Raw genomic sequence first — 23957 nt, forward strand, 5'->3', positions numbered from 1 at the left:
TTTTGATAAACAGATACTTGTGCTAGTTATTCTCACTCAATATGGTATATAAATATGTTATTGGTCCTAATTAAAAATGTTCACAGTCTAATAACAATTTTACATATACCACAAATGGATTAACTTTTTCTGGGTGATACTTTAAAATAAATGTTTTAAACTTTTAAACTAAATGTGACAGGCCTATCTTGACTTACAAGTTATAGAAATACAAAATTGTTTACCAAATTGGCTAAAATAAATTATTCAGTTATTGAACACAAACTATGTCATTTCATTTTTCATCCTGGTTCACCCTTATCACATCATTATAAAAACCATATAAATGATATAGTAAAGTGTAGAATATGTTGAAATGCATGTACCATACATAACTCTAGCATTGCTAATTACAATTTTTTAACAGAAAAACAGATAAAACATTTATATATAACAGAAATAAAACAAAATATTTATATTTTATTTAGATAATTATTTTGTACCTTTGCTTTTATTTGAACACCAAAAGTACGGTAAATATATTTCCATACATTTTTTAAATTTTCTGGTTCTAATCTTTGATCAACTGATACCTTTATAAGTCTTTCGACTTTCTTTTCTATATTCATTTTATATTAATGAAACACTGATCTACATTTTTGACAAATTGATTGTCCTAACCACATAAAACAAATTCAAAACAAAACTAAGTAGTTAGTGTTAAATATTCACAGCAATTATGTGATAAAAAAAAACATCCTTGCCTGAAGAGGTATGATAATTATAAAAATTTTCTTTTCTTTGTCTGACAGAACATGTTTTATAAAGGCCCAGCCAGTTCCAATCAAGACAAGAGTAATAAACAAAAGTGCTCCTTTGAGGCTGTAAAGATAAGAGAACATTTACTTTGTGTAACCTCAAAAATCATATTATGACCAATGAGCATACCTGTATATCAAAGTTCAAATTTTAAGTAAAAATAATGATTCTAACTATATTTCAAGAATTATTAATTAAAAAAATATATTATAATTGATACTTTACAATTTTATAACATTTATTTAGTGTAATTTACAAAGAAAAATGAAAAAAAAACAACCTTTAAACTTACATTTCTGCTCAGCTTTGAGAAGTACCATCTGTAAACAACACATTTATTGATTTTTTTTAGAAATTTTCTGCTCACCCCACAGTACGTTTAGATTTGCTATAAAACTATCATCCCGAGAGAACATAATAACCCGTGTCTTGCTTCTCTTGTGATTTTTCTTCTCTGTTTGAGGTTTTATTATTACAGCCTTTCGTTCCAACCCTTTTATGGTATCACTAATCAGTAGTGAAGCACAGATTGAAATAAGATACAGGTAAAGTTTATATACTATTGGATTGAGCATATTATAAAATATTCACATCAATATAGAGTTTGATGAGAAAGTGAGTTCACCAAACTCCTGCAGATGTGAACAAAGGAATTTCATGAGAAGTTTTGAAGAATTAGGAACAAACTACAGATCTGTAAGTTTTTTTAGTTTCTTTATTTATGTTTTTGTTTCTGAAAATGTTTTTGCATTAAGTTGTATCTGTTTGAAAACAATGAAAATTTTTCGCTACTTTAAATCTCAAGTTTAGTAAGTACGGCACGCAACTGCAAAATTTTTGATGTCTCAAATCCTTATTAATTGAATATTATTGTTAATTTTATTGGATTTACAATGTAAATATGTAAAAAAAAGCATTATTTATTAAGAATAAACTATATTTATTAGATATCAGTTGATTTCAACCACAACTATTGTTACTTAGTTTGAGAAAGGTAATTGTAAGGCTATTGTGAAATGTTAGGTCAAAGATTACCAATAAATATTCAATTTATAGCCAGAAAATATGGCTATTGTTTCAGCAAAATAAACTAACAAAATAATGTTCTTACTCAATGTCAATTAAATTGAAACTGACTAGATATAAAAAATAAAACCTCTAACATGAAGTATTTTAACACATTCTCAGCATAGTGATTTCTCTAATTATGCAATAGGAACATAAGGCCTCATTGTGAATTCTGCCTTAAATACAGCTAAGTTTATGGCTTTATGATATGTTTTATGACAGAATGACTGCATTGACAACTTTCTGGTGGTACATGACATCCTGCCGTTACCCATTTAAGCCTTTGCTGTTATGTACCACTGGTGGTGCACACTATGATTTAAGCAATAATAATCAAATGATCATAATTTTTAATTTTTTTTTCAGCCTAATGTTGCCATTTTTTAGAAGAATTATGAATATTTCACAATTTTGTGGTCATAAAAAAGGGACATCAGATAAAATAATCCCTACTGTGGATGATAATAGTTCTTTCCTTATTTATTATAGTCTTCATAACAGTTTTCTTATTTATGAAAGAAGTCTCAATTTTTTTTTGCTTCAATTACTCACAATGAAAAATGTAATGCCAATCTCTAGATGTAATTTTAGAATAAAAAGTGATTTAATCATATAAATTTCTTTTATTTCAGTTGTCCTTTTAACACGGCATCGTGCTCCACAAGTGGTACATGATGGAAGGCATGGCTTTACTATAGCCATCTGTATAAAATAAATGTTTCATATAGGACTTTGGAGATATGAGGTACAGTTATATCTTATGGGTGCTGTGTACCAGGGGTAGCTCACAACATCCAACAGAAAGCATGCATATGTACCACTGGTGGCACATGATGGAAGGCATGGCTTTACTATAGCCAACTGTATAAAATAAATGTTTCATATAGGACTTTGGAGATATGAGGTACAGTTATATCTTATGGGTGCTGTGTACCATGGGTGGCTCACAACATCCAACAGAAAGCATGCATATGTACCACTGGTGGCACATAACGTCGTGAGCGTGTTAAATGTTTTTTAGTACAGTGTCTCAAAAATATTTAAGAAATATCACAAATTGAAAAATATGATAGAAAAAGTATCTCAAATTAGATGAATTTTTAAAGCTGAAACTAGATACCACTCCGTACATGTGTACTACATTTCATGCTATTTGGTATTTCCACTTTGAGAAGGGAAAAAGCAAAAGGTATTAATGACCCTACCCCTTACACTTGGGTATGGAAAGAGATAAAGTAGTGCTAATTTTGAATAAGAAGAAAGACTGCTAGTACTGCAACAAAACCCATGCTACAGTCACCTAACAACTGCTTTTTTGAGTCATGTCAGTTTTCATCAGCTTAGTTAAGTCAATGATACATATTGACATACAATGAAAAGTTTATATAAACTGTACTCTTTTATAGATATGGAAGATGGTTTCGTCAAAATAAGTGAGTTCCTACTGATTAGTCAGTTACATTGACTGAAATGGCCATTTAACCTTACCAAGAGATTAATCAAAAATAAAAATATTAGAATACATAAAAGTGTAACAGTCACATAAGGAGAAATCTTTAAAATTATTATTTTACAAAATCATAACACTTACAGATGTGTAATGTAAAACAGCACTGCCCAAGCTTCAATGTGAAAACCTTCCCGTGAGATAAAATAGAAGTTTATCTAAAAGGCAGAAAACAAAACATTGGTCAAGTACGTATTTTACTACATACAACAAAGTTTAAGTTAAACTTTCTTTTATTGGATGTGTTCACAAATATAATTACATTTTTATAAGAACCTCTCCTATAACTATAGAAATAATTAAAATAATTATAGTAGCTCCCAAATTATCCATTAGGTTTACTGAAAACATAGTCTGCCCAGCAAAATTTGATGCTTTTACAACACACTAACAACTTTGTAAAAGTATATGAAAAAATATTTTGAAATTAAAGGAAGGCAATAATGAGCACAAAGTACATTTAAAATAGAAAAATAAAGGTATTTAAAATAAACGAAAGTAAGCAGCTTGTACGGATAAGTTTAAACATGTTCTTGATAACTTATGAAAAACATTCTGCAAGTCAACATACTTTCTAGTACGTTTTAAAATCGTTACTACAGTAATAGACTTACCCCATGAAAAAGTAGAGAAAACGATTTCAGAAATATTAATAATCCCATTAAGTAATGAATTTTGAAAGCTTTCTGTCTGTAAAAAAAGAAGATATTAATTGCATTTTCTATAAAAAAAATGCTTGAACACTAAAATATTATTTTTATGTTACTCTGATTAACTTAAAATATAGATATATTTACTGATATTAAAATATTAAATATTAGGTGTAATTTGTTAACATTATCAGTCAAATCTGGAAAATTAAAACAAACTTTTACAATTCATAGTTTTCTATCAGTGAAAATAACAATAATTTGTACAAAAATCTTTTGAAGTTTACAATTTCAATGAATTTAAGGTAATAAGGATGTTAATATCTTAATAATAATATCACAACTTTAAAGTACTAAAAAAAATAGTTACACCTAAAAATATGTATAATTGCTATTAATATAGCAATATAGCTGCATAACAACCTGTGATGATGTAGTTACTAATTAATCACCAGCCTTTGTGACACTATAATTGAGTAAATTATTCTTCACTTTCATAGATATACTTACTATTTTAAAATAATTCAATATTGTTTGTTTGTTTTGAATTTCTTGCAAAGCTACACGAGGGCTATCTGTGCTAGCCGTTCCTAATTTAGCAGTGTAAGATTAGAGGGAAGGTAGCTAGTCATCACCACCCACCACCAATTCTTGGGCTACTCTTTTACCAATGAATAGTGGGATTGACCATCACATTATAATGCCCCCATGGCTGAAAGGGTGAGCATGTTTGGTGGGACAGGTATTCGAACCCGCGACCCTCAAATTGCGAGTCGAGCACCCTAACCACCTGGCCAATGCCGGGCCTATTGAAAGAATTAAGTTATTATATGAACATTTAATGATTAGCAGACTGTTATGTTTTAATATTAACAAAAGGCAGGATATATCATATACTTCTAAATTTGTGACACAGTATGTTTAGAGCTATGTTTGTAAGTTCAATTACATGTTTTTATTTTAATGATTATTATAAATATTTTAATACTGTGAGCTTATTTATTAATAAGCAGAAAACTACACAATGGACTATCTGTGCTGTGCCCACCTCAAGTATCAAAACCTGATATTTAGCACTATAAGCCATTGGATTTACTGCTGAGCTACTGTGGGGCATTTCAATAGTGAAGTAATTTTTATGATAGATGTGAAATCATACCATAAGTGGAACTTAAAAGTTTAGTGTTATGCAGTTTTGCACTAAAATATATCCAGAAATATAATGGCTGCCTGTTCACCTAACAATTAGCTTTATTTGGTTTGCTTTTGGTGTGTTGATAAATATGTTTGTGTGTGTGTGTGTGTGTGTGTATGTTGTAGATGTGTCAAATTTTTCTTTTTTATAAATGGCGAACTTAACCTCTTAAGCCCCAAATTAATAACATTCTCTAACAATCCCAAGACAAGTAACCTGTGAATTGATTAAAATCTGCATTTCGAACTCTAATTATCACATAGAAACCCAATTCCTGTGTGATGACTTTAATCCTAGACTCTGAAATCAATATAATTCTTCCTCATCCCCAAGAGACATAACCTGTAAAACATGGTTTAAATCTGCTGTTTAGCACTCTAGTTATTTTGTGGAGTGGTAGATATTTGTTGGGAGGGGGGATAAAAATTGCCTAAATTAGTTGTGTTTTTATTGAAAAATTCCAACAGCAAACCAATAATTGGTAAATTTTCTTGACAACCTAAATATTATACTGTGATTTCAATCTTTAGAATGCATAAACACATACAAAATTGAAGCAAGATTATTTGAAATGTTCTCATTTCTGTTCAAACAAACTGCTTATAATACTAGGAATTTTTTAATATAAAAATCACTAGAATAATGACCTATCCTAAATACTTAAATGACAGTGTTAAAAATACAAGAATACACTGTATTGTAACTAGTTAATCTATTGCACTGGTTCATTCTCACAATTTGAGGGAAAAATATGCTAATTTTAATACTTTGCAATCTAGATATTAAAGAAAAACATTTTAACGGAAATAAAAATTGATTTGTTTTTATTATAGTCTATTTACTTTAAACAATAAAACTAAATGAAGTTCAATCATATAACATTTTTTAACCCTATATGCCTGGGCATCATTTACTGCGCATGTCATGAGGTTTTAGTGGCTTACATTCAAAATTTTATTAAACTATTTTTAGTTTATGTTAAACCAATTAGTATAAAATAAAATCATAGCTAATAATCTATATTTTAATAGTATATAAGTTTTAAGTTCTTAACTTTATAAGACAATATTTTAAAAAAATCCTGAATTTCCCCTAGTGTGAGAAAGGTGACAAACTTTCTGCAGGCATCCCATCTTCTCTATTTTATTCACCACCCCTCCAAAAAGTGTGAAATTCAACATAAATTACTCACTATAAAATCATCATTGCTCAGATAAACCACAATTTTTATAGCTTTCAATTATGTTTGGTTACAAAGCCATCAAATAGAAAATCAGACCCCTCTTGCCATACCTACATGTCACATCCCCTCTTTCAAGATTTGTTAATAGTTCTCTCTTATGTTTCATTTTATATTATCTATAACCTATAGAAAGCCAAAGGTTTCATCTATCAAATGACGTATTATATTATGTTGTGTTCTGAACAGAAAATTGTCAATTTCTTTTTTAGTACATACTTTGTTCCCATAGGAAAGATAGTGACTAGCTTGGATGAATTTGTAACAACTCTTGTCGCATAGTTACAAAGCCAAAAAAATTATGATAGTTCTATGTTCTTTAGTGCATTATTTAATTGAATAAAAATTATTTTGTGCATTACTACCATTAGTATAAAAAAGTAGGGTTACATGTCATTGACAGTCGACAGCAAAAACAAAAAGAAGACATGGATAAGTACTATATTTCTTGCTTTTCATGTTTATTCTTTATTTATTTATTATTATAAAAGTAACTAAAATGTACAAATATGGATCTCTTTAGGTTAGTTATGGTTAGATTAGGTAAGATAAATTATAATATGAGTAGCTCGTGGGTAGTGTAATTCAATAGTGTAACATGAGCTGCATGTTTCCCAAGTGATTTACAACTTATAATGGTGTGAACAGTAGTTAGACATGGTTCAAAGGGCATAAAACAATAAAATTTAATTATAAATAGATGTATACTGTTACAAGTTTAAAGCTACTTAGGATAAACGAATGTAGTTTCATGCTACATTTGAAGTCATTCTAGAAAGAAAAAGAGGGTAATTTAGATTTATTTAAATTTTTGTTTAGTGGTTTTGAAGTCAGTCAAATTGTCCAACTTGTATATAGTTAGGGTAGAGAAAATAATTGATAAAATATAAAGTTTTACTGTAAACAACCATTTGAAATGTATTTCAGAGGTTTTAGAGATTACACACGAAATTTGAGATTTTCAAGATGAAGAAAAGTATTTTTAATTTTAACATGAAAATCACTTTGCATACGGACTATTAAAAATACTTCATTTAAAAAAATATGATTTTTTGTATGTGAAAGACTTATAATGCCAAATTTCATGAAGATATACACACTATATTAAAAGTTAGTAGCATGAAATCTATAAAGACTTTGAACGAGTACAAAGAGGTCACCAAGCCCGTATTGAGAGAGTTAAGCTAAAAAATCTTTAACAACTAAAAAATTCAGTAGAGATACAATTGGTAAAAATGTTGTGATTGTTTTTCTATTTGTGTAAAAACTGGTTAAACAGATGTTTCATTAATGATAACTTACTTTTTTTTTCTGATTATATAGATCCAGAAGCAACCAGCACTGAAGAAAGCTACAGAAAGTCCTAAGTAAATGTGTGGCAAGGGTATTTCACCAGCAGACAAATAGGTTCCTGGGTTCTTTTCTTTAATAGTCATCTGAAACCAATACCAATCTAAGTTTCAAAAGAGAAAATTATCTTGTACTAGATCATCATAGTTTAAAACATGCATTGAAAGGACAAACACATTCTTCATCAGCCATTATTTTCTTTAAACGTCGCTTTTAATTGACATAAAATAGCATCAGAGGCACATTAAATATTAATTTCTCCTTCTGGTCAGTCAGTTACTGAAAGATAGTTCTCCAATTTGAAATAATGCTTATCTAGGTTTGTTGGGTTATTTAAATTTCTTGTCATGATATTAGAAATGGAAGTGGTAACTGCTACCCTTCACAGGTTTACAGATCTGGTGTAGGTTGGCACTACAAGAGGTTTCGCTGATTACGTAGGTCTGCGATGGTTTTACTGTCTTGAAATTTTTACATGCTGTACAATAATTCCTGTATGCTGAATCCAAAAATGATATCCATTTTTCTCCATCACATACAAATTTTTCACAAAATGTCATATATACTTTTATGTAAGTGAATCATTTTCATTGAATTTGGGTCACATTCTGTTATGCTTAAAATGTTGACAACCCCTGGTTATAGATTTCTCTAGACCAATTGCAATGTGAGAGTCTTATTGATGATTCTAGAACCCACAAGAAACACACCACTAGTATACAAACAGTTAACAGGACACATAACGTGTCATTTCTGGATATTATTTGTTTATGCATGCACTTTGAAATTTTTTTTCTTTTCAATATTAATTATTTGTCACTATGGCAACAATAAGTTGTGTAAATGACCCAAACATAATATTCTATATTTGTGGTAAATTTGATCTAAATAAGAATGTTTTTTTCTTCAAAATTTCTAAAAAATCCTTACATGATAAAAAAAATTATTATTCTTTTTGAAATCTGCACAGCTGAATTACAGAAAATTCATTATTAAAACCAAAACAACTTTTAAATTTGCAGGCTTGTGTTATTTTATGTGGATATATTTTGGAAACACCAACTCTACGTTTCCCCCATTTATTAGGTGTCTCAGGACAGTTTCCAACATTTTTCAGCTCAAGCCAACAAGATATTTGTAAAAAGCTTTCAGACTGTTAGGAGTGTATAAGTCTTTACTACAATGTATGACCTATAGATATCAAGCACACAGAATGTGGATACTTTATATATATAGGGTTGTGAAATCAAGTATGAAACAATTTATAATCTTAAGATATGGACATTTACTCAGAAAAAATTATACATATTTTTGTTATCATTATTTTTCGTTTCTTTTTATTCACTGAATGTTCCTGAGGACCTGTGTCAGTCTGCATACCAGCAGCTGGGAACCCCTGTCCAATATAGTATACACACCATAGCATAAACAGCATCTTTTTTTGAATGTTGTAATTACAAACACTAGATGTGTGACATAACATATGACAGACACAAAGGGTATTTATGTTTTGCCAATATCATTAATGTTTGAATTCATTACAAAATACTTTATGTACTGAATCTTACACCTAAATTTGCTGAAAATGTCACTTTTTTACAAGACCTTAGTAACATATGTTTCTCAAGAATTTTCAGACTGGATTTTAGGTTCTGCTCAGTTATCTCTTAGGCTTAAAATTACTTGAAAAAACCACACAGTTGGACAACTGAAGAAAAACAAAACATAGATAGTTGCTTTATAGAAATATACAAGCAAAATTACTAGTTAGCAATTTCTTTTTTTTTATCACTCCATCAATCAAATAGTCTTCCTATTGAAAATTTATCCAAGCCCTTAATCCCTATCCCTGTCCAATGCAACACATGTGATTCACAGGACATAATGGTAAAGCATCAAAATATCATATGTAATAAATAGCTACATTTATTCGATATACAGCAAATGCTTGTGAACATGGCAATAGGAAATGGTTGTTTTGGTTCAATGTATGAGATTAGAAAACTTTATATGAGCACCACATGTGACACAGAAAGCACATGTGAATGATGATAGGTTAAGTTACTTTCACTCAAGAGAAAATGTAAACCTAGGACTTTTAGCTGCTCTACTTACTCTCTTTCAATAATACTAGAAGGACATGCTTCACTCATTACTACTTGGGTAAGTTGTCAAATTAACATATCCATAAGAACGGGGAAAGGGTTCAATTATAAACTTCTAAAATGAGCCATATTTAAAATGCAGTCAAAAAATTCCCAGTCTTTAAATATGAAGAATTTGTGTATGACAGAATCTCAACTTCCAGCTGAGTATTGTCAAACTAAGAGTTATGGGATCTGTTTGAAGAAATTTTGAATTTATGAGTATAAAGGTTCTTTACAAAAATTATGTAGACAACAATAATGAACCTATCATAAACACAACATAATCCTTTCCAAGTTTCCATGTTCTGAAAAATTATTGTGTAGTTTCTGAACAATTAAATGTTTTTCTCCATTCATTCAAATGACTTGCATCCTTCTAAATTACAGAAATATTTTACACACATAGATCCTTATTCTTGAGCTGGCTAAAATGCCAAATGTTAACATTTTCCTAAAATGTATTTCTAATAGATACTTACCTCCCCTTTCATACAAAAAGCTTTATTGACTTATACTGCCCTCTATCAGCACACATTTTCACTTGCCATTAGCCTTGATACTCCCACTTACTTCCGCATACTAACATGCAAATGACTATGCAACGACCCTCCACCAATAGGAGTGTGACACTAATAGGAACCAATACAACCAATCCTGACTTGTAGATAAGTGAAGCAAATCATGAGTGAAAACATGTATATTCAATAAGACTGCCAATCAAGAAGTGGTTAACATGTAATGATAGGTGTAGTGTCACAGTACTTGTGGAGGGTTGCTGCATAGTCATTTGCATGTTAGTAGGCAGAAATAAGTGGAAGTACCAAGAGCAAAATTTGCGTCGATAGAGGGCAGTATAAGTCGAGAAAGCTTTTAGTGAGAGGAGGTAAGATATCGTATCAGAAGATAGTCTTTTTTGACTTCTAGGATATTACTTTCCAAAGATTAATAAACAAAATAAAAAAAAGAAAGGTCTGTGAATTACACGAACAAGAAACAAAAGAAGAATAAACAACAAAAAATGTAAAATTTTTGTAACATATTTGTGATTTTCATTTTTGTTCTCAGAATTTTATTGGTACATCCTCTCAGTACCCATCCTTTAATGACCTCTGATACTGGAAATAAAAATGACAGAAGTTAGATGTTGAGGGAAGTCAGAAAGTCAGTGATAAAAGAACGTCTACAGTGAGAACAAATCCACTGAAAATACCATAGGATTATGCCACCAGGGTCTATGCTCCAAAGACATAATAGACCAACAACTAAAAATGGACCCAAAGAAGAGTCTAGAATAAGGAAGACAGAGTTTCTGAGAGCAAGTACCTCCCTCTCAGTGAACAGAAAAAATGGCAGACTTATCACTAAATAATTGGGGACTCTGAACAGATATAAGTTCTATTAAGATTGGAAAAAAGGGATACCCAAGGTTATGTGGGATCAAGTGAGAAACTATAACAGAAAGAAGTGAGAAGGAGAGAGAAAACAAGAGAAGACAGTGGATCTCTTGATATACTACAGTGATTGGTCAGAGTCCACTAAAGGGGACATGTAGAGGTTCTTCCAGGAACAAGGGACCCTCCCACCCATAAAAAAACAACAAAGAGACAAATCCTCTTGTGCAGGAAAATAAGTAAACAAGAGAGCCTTGGTATCAGAAGCTATACCTCTCAAAAATGTAAAGGAGAAGGCTGAGCCAACCCTGTATAGGAATTGAGAAAGACCACAAAGTGAATGGGATACTGGGTGGGGGTAAGCTTTGAAATGAAAAGCCAAACCAGCCAATGCTACATTAGGTGAGGCAAGTGCAGGCCAATCATTCATGGAGTAGTGGAAAAGGACCTAAGGTTTGCATCCTGCAAGCAAAAGCACACCTAACCCAATTAAAAACATATGGAGCTCATAGTCAATTAAAAAGGAATATTCAATTGTTGTGGAAGAGCTGAGGGAAACAAAAGGCAAGTGAACTAATTGTTATGTAGAGAAAGCTTCTGAGACATTGATCTTTGTCATCCACAATCTGGAAAAGTACCCACTTTAAAATGAAAAAATTGCCATCTTGAACAAAGAACTGACCAAAATCTATTACAAGAGAATTTGTTCCATGGCATTCTAATCAGGTGAGATGAGGAGAGGAATGTTGGAAAACCCTTGAGAAAGTACCTATGAACCAAGCAGTTTGTGGCAAAGGGAATCCACAAGCATACAAAGAGGGAGAGCAGAGCTCCCATAGGACTGGAGTGAAGGGAAGGCTCCAGAAAAACAGTTGTCTCCAAGACTGTGACAGCCAGCCTACAGAAAGGTGGGGGACATTGGATAATAACAAGAACAAGAAAAGGGGGATAACTCCACAATGCTGTAGAAAACGATGGGGCCCCCTGGTTCAACAAAGCAAGGAACCTAAGTGAGGAGAGATCACTGATGTGAACTGCATCAGCTAGAATTTCCAAAGTATAAGAACCCCCCCCCCCAAAAAAAAACAAAAACAAAAAAAACTTCATCATTAAGAAATGGTGCAACACAGAGGTCCCTAAGAGAAGACTGAGGGGAGGGTGATTGTCAGAGATTAAGGCATCCCAACAAAGTACATCCCAGAATCAAAGAAATTAAGTTAAATGGGACATAATGGTACAAAAATCAAGGCCAAAGTGGAAACAGGCATGTAAATGTGTCCAAAGTAACTGACAGAGTTGTGATGCAAAGCCTCTAACAGAAGGTGAAGCATGGACAAATAGTGAAGAAGTTGAATAAGCATGAAATGAAGTATATGGAGGGTGAGAAAGTCTTAATCATTGAATTTATTTTTTTCATCTTTGGGATATTCTCTTTATCCTTTTTTTTCTCTCAATCATGCAAAAAAGTAGCCCAAGATTCAGTATAAAAAGAACAGAAGAAAGATGAATCAAAAGACATACCTATGTAATCCAGGCAGGGAAGGACAAAGTTGGATTACCTGATCCACATCAGGAAGTTGGAACAAGAAGTAAATATAGGCTTTGAAACAGTTGGAACAATATGCCTAAGGATGGAGCAAAAGAAACTGGAGGTTGGGAATCCTGGATCCAAGATCAGTATGAAACCAACTACCTGACACACAGTGGTGATAACATCACCAACCATCAGATGTATTACAGTGGCCACTACAGTAGTGGATGATTCCTGTTGAGGAGTGTTAGAATCTTGGAGATGTCAGAAACGTGGAAACATGAATTTGTAATCCAGCTGATCCACAAAACATTTATTTATTTTCTTGTTGTTATTAATTTTTTTATAAAATTTGGCCTGCTATGTCCATAGTAAATAAACCTAAGGCATAAGTAAAATGATGAAATTGAAGAGACTTAAGGAAATTTGTATACTTGGTTAAACCAAAGACAAAGAGTACTGTCAAGGAAACCTTATCAAAATCATTGGGGACCTATATTCCAAAATTGCAAATTTTATTAAAATGGAAAAATCAAAGCCCTACGCAAAATTTTAAAATATTTATTTCTTATAACTTAGAAAATAAAGGGAAGAAAGATTACACCACAAATGATAACAAAAGTTTAAAATAAGCACAAACATTTTGTAATTATTAAGAAAAAACATGTCTGAACAAAGCAATGTCAAGAAAAAGAATGACTTTTGTTGAAATGTTAGTGCTCAAGGAAGTATTGCCCTCCTAATGGTTGAGGACTATAGGCTAAGTGATTGCATCATAAAGTTTTGTAGGGCTTGTGGCAAGAGCAAAAATATTATCAGCAGTGGTATGAGGTAATACTTCTTAGTTCTGTGGAGGGGTGAGCAGAATTTATAAAAAAACAACTTCCAAACCAATCTACTCTAACTTTAAAGTCAATGTAATACCAAACATTGACTGTTTTTTCTTTGATATTATTTAAAAATTATGCTTAATTTGTTAACCTTATATGTGTTGTGACACAAGGAACAGATAATTTTTAGACAAACATGCATCTACTTATGTTACACCTTTCCATTGGATGATGGTATAAACTACAGATATTCTAGAAGATGCATTCTGAAAGCTAATTTTGTAACAAAAAGGGGATTAATTTCTTTGTTAAACTATTGTTTACTACCCACATTCTTTTTTCCCTGTGACTAAATATTCTTGAACAATTGTGGAAAGAAAGTTCGTTATCTTTAGGATTCTCAATGCCAGAAAAAAACAACAATAAAAAATAAAACCTAAATGGAAATTTTTAAATTAAAATTTAATAGCAACCTTGAACAGCAGAAAATGCATAACTTATTTTCTTTGTTTATAGTGGATCTCATCAAACAAACAGTTTTCTCGAGACATCTGGCAGTGCTCTAAACTGGCAAAATAAAGTATTAAACAAATAAAAAAAAACAGCAGGAGTTTTTCAAAACTCAGAATTAAAAACAAAGATTTTTCCAATCCATAGTCTGGCACACTAACCACTGGGCCGTGCTCAGCCTATGAATCATAAATCCTCAGATTCAAATCTAGACACACTACCACCTGGCCATGCTTGGATTCATTTAATTAAAAGGAAAACTGAAATAATATAAAGTGAATGAGTACACCACTATGTCATGTTCTCCACATCTAAATGAAGAAGAATGTGGAAGAATAAATCATTGATATTTGTAATGATTTCTTAGTAAGGTAACAATTATAAATTAAATAAACTTACATCTTAGACAATCCACTAGACTTTTATACATATACATGAAAACTTTTTATTATCAATATCTTGTATAAATCCTAAAGGTTAAGACTCCACACTTGGTAAGTTTTACTGTTATTTTTTTCTAAGATCTAATAAGCTTCCTTAACATACGTGACTCAATACTCAAATACCGATCACATCAATGTAGATTTGCTATCTTTAGCTGTATCCTTAGGTTATTTAATATGTGGAATATCTAAAAAAAAAAGTATACACACTATTTTAGACTGTCAACTGCAAGATAGAGTAATAAGGTTAAGAAATAAACAGTACAATTCTACTAAAAAAAATGTATCAATGAAAACTATGACTGTATGTAAACAAAAACTGTACTTTTCAAAGACCAAGAAACCTAAACAACAAAAGTGTATAGTAGTAGTAGTAGTAGTTATCATAAAAAACTGTTCTTAGCAACTAAAGTGGAAAACAAAGAAGGAAATATTCCTTGACAAGTGTGTTATTCTAGGTGCATGGAAAGTAACTGAACAAACATTTGCAATAAAAACAATCAAAATGAAACACTTATATTTAAAATAAATTGATTAAAAAATTAACAAATAGGACTAAAACAATTATGAGAAGTAATCATAAGAAAAAACTCAAAATCCAGTAAAGTTGAAGAATTTCAAGTATGATGCATGTAAATAAAAAATAAACTAAATTAAATTGTAATGTAATATTTAAACCTCAGAAGACAGTAATGTTGACTTCTAATAGTAGAATGTCATATGCAACAGATTGTATAAAATTGTGATGCCAAACAATTGAGTTCACAAGTGTAGTTAGTAAACATGAAAGTCTCCGTCCCTATAACTTGCTATGAATCTCAATAAAAATTTTCATTATTGTACTCAGAACTTGAAATTCATGTTAACTAGTTAAAAAATCTAAAGGATCTAGCATTTTGTTTGTTTGTAATTAAACAAAAAGCTCCACGATGGGTAACGAAACACAGATTCTAGCGTTGTAAGTCCGCAGACATACCGCTGTGCCACTGGGGGGTGTCCAGCATTTTACCAGTGATTATTAAAGGGCACTGACATTTTTTCTTGCCAATTGATAATGCAGGTATGATTACAATTATTCAGGCCAGTTGTAAACAATAGAGTGAAAATTACTTAAAAATAAAAAAGTGACTGCAATAAGAACATTTAAAGAAAAAAAAACACATTACAATAATCAGTCAAAAAGCCTTTCCTGATATCTTTTGTGTATCATTCTCGCACATCTTTCAATAGGATTCCCAAAGTTCAAATTGTTCAAAAACTAGTAATTCAAGAGATGTATATTCTTTCTTTTTCATTTCATATTAGGAGATGTAATTACTATCATAGAACTACAGTTTGATAGGACATTAAACAATATGATATTGTAAATATAACACTGCATGGCTGGCACTTTCACAAGTAACTTTTAAAGTATTTGACAAATATTTATCAGTGGCCACAAAATTAGTTTAAAGCCTTGGATCTATACATATTATACTAATGACTCAACAGATAATAATGTCTAAAATAAATTTTTATATATTTAACAGTATTCTATAATGTGTTAGCAAACAACAGAATATCCACAATAAAATAAAAATTAGCATATCTGTCACACAGTACTTACAGTTAAGTTTACCACAGATTGGTGAACAAGTTTTCCATAGTTTTCACAATTGTGGAAGTACAAGCTGTACAATCCTTTGTGGATATCATCTCCAATAATGACAGAAAACTAGAAACAGAATGTTAACTTTAGCACTATCACAGAAATTATTCTTAGCACATTAACTAGTTTGACTAAAATAAATTGCATTGCCTGTGTTTATATTAATACTGTTTTCACTGTACAAACCAAAAATTAAAGGATACACTTTTCAATTATGAATAACTGTAAATAATAACAATATTTGTTACAACAGGTAATATAAGCATACACACAATCATACTCTGAAGTGTTACAAATTTTAAATGTTACTTTATTTGACTTGGATGTATCCATAGGATACTATTAAAAGGTTTAATAAAAATAAATACAAGGAAGTGGAATTGAAAAAAAAACTTCCAGGGGACAAAATGCCAGAAAAATCTACCTATCCTTAAAAATCTACTCCATATCTAATAAAACACACAGAAAAGTAGAAATGTATACACTGGATGTATGTGAGTATTAATATAATAAATCATTGTTGAGTTAGATTTGTTTCAGAAACTATCTATGGAAACATAAATACATATATACATTATGAGTGTGAAAGTAACCACCAGAACATCTTATAATCAAAGTTTTACTTGTTGAATTTTGAAAGAAAAAGACATTAGTTACTCTCACAAGATATTATTGATTCATAGAAAAAATATTTTGAAGAGGCTTAAGTCACACTATATCAAAATGAAACCATCAAGAATATTTCAATAGTAGTCTCTACTATAACATATGTACACCTATGAGATATAGAGGTACACACAAAACCCAACACTAATGAAAGGGTTAATGTACACAACACACTGAGTCCTTTTTTTTTAAATGAAAGTACTCAAGTCTTTCAGTGAACACAAAATAATAATAACAGTATTTATATATAGCATATAATTTGTAAATTTACAGCCTAGACGTAAAATCTTAATCATGGATTTTTACTAACTATTTGTGCTACTGAGAAGAGTGACTTGTTTTATAAATATGGAGATGGTTGACATGTTTTTTTCTTCAAAAATGGCTCTATTTTTAATTGTTGCAGATAAAAATTAAATTATTAAAATATTTTATTTAAGAAACCTGGAAACTGTAAAACAAGTTATTAAATTTGGTATTTTCTAAAGTTAATAAAGTTCATATTTCAGCAATTACAACAAATCATCACAAAAAATTATTTCATTGAATTACTATACTTCAAAAGCTATAACATAAACATATTTCAGTTCAAATCTATCTCAACCACTAATATGTCTTTTGTATCCCAGATAGCCTAATAAGCCCTTGTATTGGACAAAAGGTTTTGTCGATACTGGATATAGCAGACATAGTGTGGTTGACATATAATTACATTCTTCTTTAGTTTCACTCATAAGTTCTTGTAATTAATACTTTTAAAATGGTAAATCTCATATAGATATTTGGTTTTCTGCAAGTTTTCTAAAATAGTTCTTGTGATTTAAACAAAGATTAATACTTTTGTAACCTACACTCATAGTTTGTTTGTTTGTTTTGAATTTCGCGCAAAGCTACACGAGGGCTATCTGCGCCAGCTGTCCCTAATTTAGCAGTGTAAGACTAGAGGGAAGGCAGCTAGTCATCACCACCCACCGCCAACTCTTGGGCTACTCTTTTACCAACGAATAGTCGGATTGACCATCACATTATAACGCCCCCACGGCTGAAAGGGTGACCATGTTTGGTGTGACAGGGATTCGAACCCGCGACCCGCAGATTGCGAGTCGAGTACCCTAACCACCTGGCCATGCCGGGCCTACACTCATAGTAACATATTACATTCATGTTGTAACTGAATGACATTCAAAGTTAACAAATACCATGAATGTGTTAGACAGCAAAATGAACCACCTAGTCATGCCGGGCCGCCTTTAACGCAAGAAATTAAATACGAAAAAAAAAAATGTTTTGCTAGTCCTTGATTGTGTGCATGTGCGTGACTGAAATACAAGAATAAAAAAACGTTTAGCAAAGTTTCCAGTGTAACTCATCGATTTTATTACAATTTTATGCTAAACTTAAAAATTCATGATTATAATTACGTTAAGGTCAGAAAATAAATATATGAAATAACGTGAATGAGGCTTATAACGAACCATGTTAAACACATTTCATATTTTCTAGGACCGAAAAAACAATTATGTCTAAGATTTATGTTGTTGTACTATACACCATATTAACAAACAAAAAGATAAGTTTTATGATTTTAATACAACACTTAATCAAATACATGGCTGAGAAATCATATGGGATTAGAAAAATAGATAAATCACACACACACACATACAAAAAGAGAAACCTGATAATCAGAGAGCCTTCGTAAAATATCTTCCATCTTCATGGTTCCCTCTGGTGGCTCATTGATAAGTCTGAGGGCTTATAATAATAAAAATCGGGTTTAGAACACTCATGCTTGGCACATCAAAAATATCTCACCGTGTAACAACAAATAACCCACATTCACGGCAAACATGTTCACTTCAGTAAATAAAACACATTTGGCAGAATATCTTATGACAACATAATTTGTTTTTTGCAGTGTCTAAACAAAATAAACCTTCAACCTCTTTAAAAAAGTTTATTCTTCGAGCTGTCTTTATACAGGTATTTTTATAGTCCGAATGAGATAAGCAACTTTTTGATTTTAATAAGCAATCTTTCATTTTCCTTTACTATTGTGAACTTCTCTCCGATGTCCAGGACAGAAAACAGACTTGTCTATTAATTAAAGCTAAGAAACTTATTTTTCTGCTTTTTTACACGTTTTTACATATCTGCGCCTGGAAGTGCTTTTTTATTTATGAAATATGTAGTAACTAAAGTTCTACTTCCTCTGCTAATCCCAACAACAATTTTGGATATATGCAAAACAATATCTTAAACTGGTTTCGTATTGGCACCACAGATCAATTGCAAAATGTTGCGATCTACCTATATATGATCCTTTTTCTCAAAATTTCACTGAAAATTTTGGTACATTGAATGTTTTCGTTATATTTATCCAATACTGAAATTAATTAATATTAAAAAGGCTGAACGAGGCCTAGTTGTGAGAATGTTCGGCTGTAGATGGAAGGGTCCCGAGTTCGAGAAGTGATGCTTTTCGAAACACTCCGCACTTTCAGAAATGGGCGCGCTAAAAAAAAGTGATAGCCAATCACATGATTCTGTCCAAAGAGTCCTTATGACAACGAATATTGTCGGTTGGTTGCATTCCGTCTGACCAGCAGTTCGAAATTAGGAATAGCTATATCTGAAGCTAGGGGTCTCTGACATGATCGTTTAAGACACATTATCAAAATTACAATACAATTTCTTTAAATATCAAATGCATTAAGCTACTTTTCTTGGAGGAAGTTTGAAAAAACAAATGAAGTTTCAAAGAATAATTATCTTTTGGTTCAAATAAACTCTTTTTTTTTTATAAATACTAATAAAGTGAGTTTTGTTTTCTTCATGGTAATTCTTCTGACTATAGATTTCGATGTTCCGGTTTAATATGATACTGATTTAATGTTTAGACTGCACAACTAGACTGAGTTGGTAAAGTGCACGAGTCGATCGACCGTCGTTTTTCTTGGTTGTGGCTAATTCGGGAAAAAAGCTGACAAATTTTTAAACGAAGTAATGCAATAAGATCTGTTATTTGAGTGAATGCGAGTAAAATAAATGCACCTTGCAAGCTGTTGAACACTATGAAAAAACACCAAAGGACATCACTTCCAGCGATGGCTGCCATGAATCCAAAAGTCCACGTTAATCCCATAACCAAAGCAAGTTTCACGTACAAAACCAGTCGAAGACGACTCCTTCCTTGGCCTGTGTTTTCATGAGCAACCCTGCTGTGACGTTTGGAGCGTGATATCTGAACAGTAGTTTTGATGAATAGTATAGCATTAACAGTCACTAATATACCAAGAGGAACGGCGAAAAAGATTAGCAGCGCCATCCGATTGGATATCCAACAAAGAGTCTTTCCATAGCCTGGCGAAATAACATTTTCTTGAAAGACAAGATCTATCGTAACAGCGGTGGCAACGATTAGCAATGGACAAAACCAGCCGTACGTACAATATTTCATTAATTCTCGATTGTTCGAAACGTTCCTTGTTACTTTCAGCGAACAGAAAGTTTTGCAAATGTCGTAAGCTAATACATTCATCCAAAAAAAAGATGCGAGAAACGAATAATGCATGATAATGGCCATACACTTGCACAATATAAAATAATGTGTCTTGTGTGTTCCAAGTAAAAACACAGACTGACCAACCAGAAGAGAAATGGACAGACAAACTACAATTTTTGCTGGAAGGTTATGGTTTTCAGGGGTGAAAAGATAAATAATTATTTTAAGGAAAAGAGAAACTAGGGAAATGCTTGTACAAGTTACAGTTAGGTATCCTTGAATGTCCCCGAATTTACTGATGATATTCTCTTTAGATGGGGCGCATACCAAGATGGAAGTGTTTGTAGCTGCTTCATAAGCCCCAAATCGGAGTATGTGTCCAGTTTGTTTTAGAACAACCGTGCCGTTTATGTCAATTTTGAAGTCATCGGCTGAAACCGAGACCTTAGGACAACTGGACAAAAGGGTACTATTGGACCAGTCAGGGAAATTCACTGGATTTTCGAGTAAGTTATGGTAACCTTGCTTACAAATTCCGTTTTTATTTATGAACAAGCGGCCGCATGATATATTCCGACACTTTTCTTGCCACGGGTCGTAGACCTGCGAATGTAGACAGCGTCTTTTTGTTCCGACTAAAGTATATCCCTGTTCAAAATTTATATCTAATAGAAAAGCAAATGAAGGAATATTGTCTTCATCAAAATGTTGAATAATCGATTTTTGCGGCCTAGAACAAGAGAGTTTATCAACAGTTACAGAGTTGCATATGGCACAGAATTTATTCTTAAATACAATGTTTAAGTTTAATGACATTTGCACAGGAGCAAAATACAAAGAGCATCTATTTTGAATTTCCCTTTTTGATTTGTTGATATCCTTCGTGTATAGTAGCCAATTTTCTGAACATTGCGATATAATATTTTTGTCACAGGGCCGTAAAGCACTGTTTTTGTACTTTCTCAGTTCTTTTGGAAATAAAAAGAAAAAACCGCAATTTTTATAATCTTTTAACAAGAAAGATGAATAGTTTACATTGGATGAAAATTCAACTGAGCAGTCAAAAACCACGTTCCAGGCCAATACATTCAGATCCTTGTGACAAATGGCGCAAAATATGTTACGATATGTGACTTGCGAAACCTCTCCTGTAACCGGCACGTTAAGAAACGGGTCTTTTAGCTGACTGGAGTCATAACTTTCACACTGAATTCGTACTTCTGAATCTGTCCACGAAGAGGGACAGCGAGACACCATTAAGAAAGATTCAGATTTACTATTGTTTATGGGGAGAACACATGCCCAGAAATTCTCTTCCCCAGCCTTCTGTTTTGTTACTTTTAATCGAGTGTCCCAGCAGCAGTCTCCATATCGGATGCAGTTTGGGTCGCAGGAACAGTAGTGGTTTATATGGAAACCCGACTCAATTGAAGCCCTCTGAGAAAAGCTACAATAATGATGGACACCTGAGCACTCCAGAAAGTACGGATTAGATGATGGTTGCGGGATTTTCCAGTCTGATATAGCTACTCTTGAATAAAAATCAGGTAGAGGGGGAACAGAATAACCACGTCTTACTGAAACAGAGGAGTTTTGTGTTCTGAAATCATTGGTTCCTACAGGCTGTATTTCTGGTCTTTCTCCGGAATATTGAGTACTTATTACAGCTGATGAGAGAGTGCTTGTGGTAAGACGAACTCCAAAAGATTGTGTCGGAACAAGTGTTGCTTCAGATTTACTAGTTGAGCCATTTTTCAACATACTTGGTCCGGTGTTTTTTTCCGTGGACAATGTGACATCGCGAGTGTGGTTGTGAAGTGACTTGTAGTCCACTTTAACGATAGTAATGCTAGACACATTCTTGGTACTTACAGATGAGCCTAATACGTACAATAAGGTAAGTCTAGTGAAAAACTGGAAATATAACATTACTGTTATCTAAGTTTTACATGTTTCAACGATTTCACGAATCTTGTGATTCCGCATACAAAGAAACTTCTGATGATCACGAAGGATCCCAAAGCTATTTTTCTTTCTTTATTCTCTGGAAAATATACAAAAATGTAACCTTAGATTATTGGCAGTTATATAGTAAAATGGTAGATAGACGTTCCTTCTATAATTTGGTTAATGCTGAAGAACAGCAATTTATATTCAAACCAAAAAAAAGACACAATATTTTCTATTATATGAAAAGAAATATATGACCAAAAATGATATGTAGCTATTTAGAGTATTAAGTTGTAAAGTGAAAAAAACACTACGAAGTGTCTATTTATAATAGTTTAAAAAATACATAGAAATACATGTAATCAATATTTAGCAATAGTCAAATAGTTTATTCTATCACAGTTCCAGGAACCATCAGGAATGTTTTAGTTAGAATAAGTATATTGAATCCGTTTCCAAGAAACACCGATTATACGACAATTAGGCATAGCAGTTTTTAGGGCCAGATTTTAGATTCGAGCTACAAATAGTGTATTGATAAATGACTGCTTCGCTTTCTGTTCTAAACTTTTCTGCAGTAACGTTTTCTTTCGTACGTTTTAGTATGCGGCAGGAAACTTCGCCGTTAAATCGTCAGAAATTTGCTGTAATAGATTTTGAATGATGTAGGAAAAGCTAGTTTTTAAAGAAGATTTCTAACTGAAATGTTTGCAAGTAAATTAGTTTTTGTGTACAATTTATACACACACACACACATATACATATATATATATATCCTTTACCTAACGTCTACGAGAATTTTGACACGCCAATCTTTTGTAGAATAAGTAAAACATATTTCAAATATAATTCACGACTTTAACGAACATAAATAGTAAATCATGCATTGTACTGAATTCTATAAACCAATCCAAATCAAAACTGGAATGAAACTTTTGAGAGGTGCATGATTTACTGATTTTTATTTTTTGCAACAGCTGAATACTTTGCGGGAGATTATTTCTCCGAAAGGGGGCCGAAGGCCGCCTGGAAGGAGTAACCTGTTTTAACCAATCGCACCACCATACAGTAGTGTGTTGTCTGTTAATCAGTCAGTAGACACTAAAATGACATCACATAATTTGTAATTTGTACTGTCTTGATGTCAGTAAAACGTGTGCATGTCATGAATCACGAGAAGAATTATGCACTCTGTAGACTACACCACAGTATGACAGGAGCTTCAAAAGCAAGAAATAAATATATTTGTTACTCTTAATTTTGTTTTTATTTACACTTTCGGGATCTTACAGAAGTATATCTGGAATATACATATATACAATTCTCCAACCTTAAGGCCCGGCATGGCCAGGTGGTTAGGGGGCTCGACTCGCAATCTGCGGGTCGCAGGTTCGAATCCCAGTCCCACCAAACATGCTTGCCCTTTCAGCCGTGGGGGCGTTATAATGTGACGAGTAGCCCAAGAGTTGGCGGTGGGTGGTGATGACTAGCTGCCTTCTTCTAGTCTTACACTGCTAAATTAGGGACG

The 23957-nt window shown here is 32.1% G+C and overlaps 2 protein-coding genes across 2 annotated transcripts in view; both read right to left on the reverse strand.

The window, feature by feature from the left end:
• LOC106478306 (protein GPR107-like) overlaps positions 1–23957 on the reverse strand; it is a 51958-nt gene that overhangs the window by 10777 nt on the left and 17224 nt on the right. Inside the window, exons 7-11 of the mRNA XM_013938835.2 lie at positions 16267–16374; positions 7761–7894; positions 3988–4063; positions 3458–3531; positions 744–861 (exon numbers count right to left, since the gene is read on the reverse strand). Coding sequence (XP_013794289.1) covers positions 744–861; positions 3458–3531; positions 3988–4063; positions 7761–7894; positions 16267–16374 — 510 coding nt within the window. The remainder of the gene's footprint in view (positions 1–743; positions 862–3457; positions 3532–3987; positions 4064–7760; positions 7895–16266; positions 16375–23957) is intronic.
• Positions 18615–22475, reverse strand: LOC111085001. The gene has a single exon (XM_022381884.1). The coding sequence runs from the start codon at positions 22406–22408 to the stop codon at positions 19871–19873; it is 2538 nt and encodes an 845-aa protein (XP_022237592.1). The 5' UTR covers positions 22409–22475; the 3' UTR covers positions 18615–19870.

Source organism: Limulus polyphemus, unplaced genomic scaffold (genome assembly GCF_000517525.1).
Source record: "Limulus polyphemus unplaced genomic scaffold, Limulus_polyphemus-2.1.2 Scaffold198, whole genome shotgun sequence".
Lineage (NCBI taxonomy): Eukaryota > Metazoa > Arthropoda > Merostomata > Xiphosura > Limulidae > Limulus > Limulus polyphemus.